Source organism: Peromyscus eremicus, chromosome 3 (assembly GCF_949786415.1).
Source record: "Peromyscus eremicus chromosome 3, PerEre_H2_v1, whole genome shotgun sequence".
NCBI lineage: Eukaryota > Metazoa > Chordata > Mammalia > Rodentia > Cricetidae > Peromyscus > Peromyscus eremicus.
This window is the reverse complement of record NC_081418.1, coordinates 80935121-80939666: the sequence shown is the minus strand read 5'-3', so window position 1 is coordinate 80939666 and position 4546 is coordinate 80935121. Positions and strand designations below refer to the sequence as shown.

Below are 4546 nucleotides of genomic sequence, written 5' to 3'. Positions count from 1 at the left end.
CTCAGACTCCTCACAGGGAATGACTGTGTCCTTGGTTGATGCAGAAAATGCTTTAGTACTCTGTAGTGCAGGAGATGAACAGAAAGAAAGATAGTTACAGTAAAGAGAGGACAGTTAACCACTCTTTATTCTACAAAACTACAACACATTTGTTTTACAAAAACTAACATCTCTCTGTGAGTTTTGCTAAAATCCTGTGACATGTAAAAAAAATGGTTCCAGTGAGTGACTCATGAGGAGTAACAGCTGGGCAGCCCACCCTCTCACTTCTGCTTCCATGAGGTTTATGTTATGGCTTGTATCACTGTGGGAGGATACTCATAATACTGTAGACAGTAATAAGTTGCAATGTCTTCAGACTCCAGCCTGTTGATGGTGAGAGTGAAATCTGTCCCAGACCCACTGCCACTGAACCTTGATGGGACCCCATTGTCCAAGTTGGATGCAGCATAGATCAGGCGCTTAGGAGCTTTCCCTGGTTTCTGCTGGAACCAGCTTAAATAATCGCTAATGCCTTGACTTGCCCTGCAAGTAATGGTGACTCTGTCTCCCAGAGATGCAGAAAGGGAGGGTGGAGACTGTGTCATCTGGATGTCACATCTGGCACCTAGAAGTAGAGACATAATATATATCCACATAGTTAAGCACAATACAAAAGGACTGCCCCCCAAATGCCAGTCAACACTAATAACAATGTAAGAGTGAAATTCCCATTTTAGTCCTTTTTTACCTGGAAAACAGAGCAGCAGGAGCCCAAGGAGCTGAGCAGGGGCCCTCATGTCCATGCTGAGTCCTGACTTCAGTGACAACTGTACAGGGTGGTGACTGGTATATGAAGAAGTCCTCAAGGCTTTGCAGGGAGTACATGCAAATCACTAGGAACCAGTTAGGATGGGCACAGCTGCAAGGCTTGCTCATCTCAGTAACTGAGCACAAATCCTGTGTCCCCAGATGCTGAAGATCAGACCACATCAGAAACTGCACTTCTTTTTTTTAAGTTTTAAAATTATACATGTCATTTTGGAGGTTATTTGAAACTTTGTACTCTACCTAAGCTCTATTTTAAATAATATATTTCAAAATATATTAGTGGTAATATAAACAAATATCTGACTGTCAGGGAATATGCAACAGAGAAGGGACTATTAAATCTTCAACTAATTCAAATAATTCTTATGGTTTAAAAAATACTATGGCTAGGTAGTAGTGGTGCTGCTTATAAACTAATCATTCAGAAGTTTATATTATCAACTACGGCAGGCTTCTTGTTGGCTAGCTCTTACAACTTAACTAAACCCTTAATCTATGTATCACCATGTGATCCATGGCTTTACATGTGTCCCATTACATGTTGCTCCTTGGATGGTTGTTTGGCATCTCCCCTTACTCTTCTTTCTCCTTTCACTATCTCTCTTGGATTTTCCTGCCTGGCTCCATCCTGCCCTGCCATAGGCCAATGCAGCTTTGTTTACCAACCAATCAGAGCAGTACAGAAAGATATCCTACAGCACTTTGAGGCCAACAACATGTGTTACTTGAACTTCTGACTTCATCTGAAGATGGAGGTACTTTCACACCCGCAAAATTATATGAGTTGCACTCTTTTCTCAGTTTAGGATCCTCCATATTTGGCCACTTTTCTGTCATTTGATGCTGTTCCTAGAATTCCTCAGCATGGACTGACTAGTAATGACAGACTTGAATACTACAACAGAAAACACTGCTACTCAATATATGTCTCTCCTATATATTACAAACCATATTTTCACTACTAAGTCTTGAGCAGTAACTGGAGACATCATACTGATTCAGGGACAGCCTGTCTGCTGGTGTGTCTCAGTCTCCCAACTACATGCTGAAATATAATAGATCAGAAGTTTAAACATTTTACCTAGTTTTAGCTAGGATAGTTCCCATAACTGCTAATATTCTGACTTGCCTAGCAAATGATGGTGACTCTGTGTTCCAGAGTTGCAGACACAGAGGATGGGACTGGGTCCTCTGGATGTCACATCTGTCACCTGGGATTGGATACATAAAAATTTCAAAAATTAAGCAGAGTGAGCAAGGACTTCCCCATTGTACCAGGCAAGACTGATCACAGTGTCACACTTAAATCCCCACTGTAGTCCTTGGAAGCTGAGCAGTAGCCATCATGTGCATGCCATGTCCTGTCTGGGACCAACACTTAACCCATTGTGTGAAGAGCCAATTAATGAGTCCTTGTAGCATTGGATTTAGCTTTAGATGCATGCCAAACATCAGAAGATCATCAGATCTAGGTACAACTACAGAATTGTTTATCTCAGTAACTCAGCACAGGCTTTTGCCCCAAATGTCCCAAGCTAGACCAAGACAATCCATATTTTTCTCCAGAGGAGGCATTTCTTCTATAAAGATCCTATACTACTAAAGACATTTTTGAGATTATTTTCTAAGTTTGCAGGGGAAATAGCACTATTTGACACAATACTTAATTGTTAACAATAAATAGAGAAGAATATTATCTTCAGTGGAAATACAATAGACCACAAGGCTACTAAATTGTTAACTCTACCAAGATTCTGAGTAGGAAAAGCTTTGTGTTCTAAGTGCAATATACTCTTAAGTTTAAAATAGTTTATCTTCCTGAAATAAAGAAGACAGTTCATCTGTACCATTTTAGTGAATTCAAAATACATTTTGAAAGCTTTAGTAATGATTATTCTAGAAGAAGTTGAAGAAATATACTGCTTGAACAGAGGTAATGGTATGCACTATCAAAATGTGTCACTCACAGCTCCACTATCATTTGAAAGTATATTTTTCATAACCAGAGATTAAATGGAACACACTTTACCCTTGTTAGTAAATCTGATCTTGGACTGTTTTGAAGCATTGTGCTACTATTTCCCACAACTGATGAACACAAATCATCAACAAGTACTACCTGGCACAATCACCTTAACCAAAAACACTGCCTCTCATTACATGATCATGCTATTCACTATAAATGTACCATTCTTAGCTTTTATTCAGTGACTGGCAACCAATTTAGACCATGGTAACAGCTTCTCTACATATCTAGAGACAAAGCATCAGTCTCTAACAAGTGAGTACAGGTATCTTTAATAATATATTGGAATCTCATATTTGAAGAAACACTTGATGTGAATTATCTCACATTTATGTCTTTGCTTTGTATGTGCTAGCTTTCTTCATTTTCAAGGGAAGTAGCACCAGTCTGGACTTCCAAATCCTTGTCAAAGACCTAGGAGATTCTGGAGTCTTCCATCTTTTATTTATTGGAGGACAGAAAGTGGCGTTGCAGCCTAATTTTGATCATGCTGATTTTCTAGTGTCCTGGTCTTCAGTCCTATGTGTTAGAAAACCCCCTACCATGAGTCAATTTCTTCAAAATCCCGCTCCCATGAAACTGTTGAGGATAGCACGCACCAGCCTTAAGACTGGATTAAGAGTGTGTGTGGTATACCAGAATTCCTCTTTCCCTGTATTGCTGCTGACATATTCCTATCATAACTGTGCTTCTCTGAGGTCTAGGAATCTTATAACACACTCTGCTTGCTCACATGACAGCCCACAAAATCTGCAATGGTCATCCTTCAGGACACCCTTAGTAGAAGAAGAATGCTTCCACAAGCCAGCTGAAACATTCCAGAGACATTTTGTTACTGATGGTCAATGTCTGGATGAATGTTGCAGGATTTTAAATATCTGATTAAACATGTACTAATGTGATTTGCAAAGTGGCAAAGAAACTTGACTAAAAGCAAAATGATAGTAAAGATTAGAAGGAAGTGGCATTGTAAAGAAAGACAGAGAGCAGTAATATAAAACAAGGGATCCTGAAGGGACAAGTTATGATTTCAAGTTTTCTTTTATGGGACTCAAGAAAACAAGGAGCTGGGTAGTTGAAGGCTGTTTCTTGTGTGGTTTACTGTTTTTTTTTATTTTATGAAAAATAATCTACTCCTACATTGTTGTATTGTGGAAGACCTTATAGGTAATACAATCTATTTTTATGGGGGTTTTTTTATTAATTTTTACACCCTAAGCACAGTTTCCCCTCCCTCCTTTCCCCCAAGCCCCCTCATATCTTCTGCCACCCCCTTCCATGCCTCCTTCATTTATATTCAGAAAAAGGCATACCTCCCATGGATGTTGACAAAACATGGCATCTTGAGCTGTAGTAAAACTAAACACCTCACCTTGCATCAAGGCTGAGAAAGGTAACCCAGTATGAGGAATGGGGTCTCAAAAGCCAGCAAGAGTCAGAAACAGCCTCTGCTCACACTGTTAAGAGTTCCACAAAAAGACACAACTACACAGCTGTCACAAATATGCAGAGAGTCTAGATCAGTCCCATGCAGGCTGGTATTTGATTCAGCCTCTATGAGCTCCTATGAGCACAAGCTAATTGATTCTGTGGGGTTTCTTGTGATGTCCTTGACCCCTCTGGATATTACAATATTTCCTTTCTCTCTTCAGCAGGATTCCCCAAGCTTGCCCTAATGTGTGATAGTGGATCTCTGCATCTGTTTCCACT

General features: G+C 39.8%; 1 gene segment (V, D, J or C); it reads right to left on the bottom strand.

Moving 5' to 3' along the window:
• Positions 1 to 284: 284 nt before the first annotated feature.
• LOC131906316 (immunoglobulin kappa variable 1-16-like) lies at positions 285 to 785 on the bottom strand. The segment is given in 2 exon segments: positions 285 to 607; positions 731 to 785. Coding segments are annotated over 2 exon segments (378 nt in total).
• Positions 786 to 4546: the final 3761 nt, after the last annotated feature.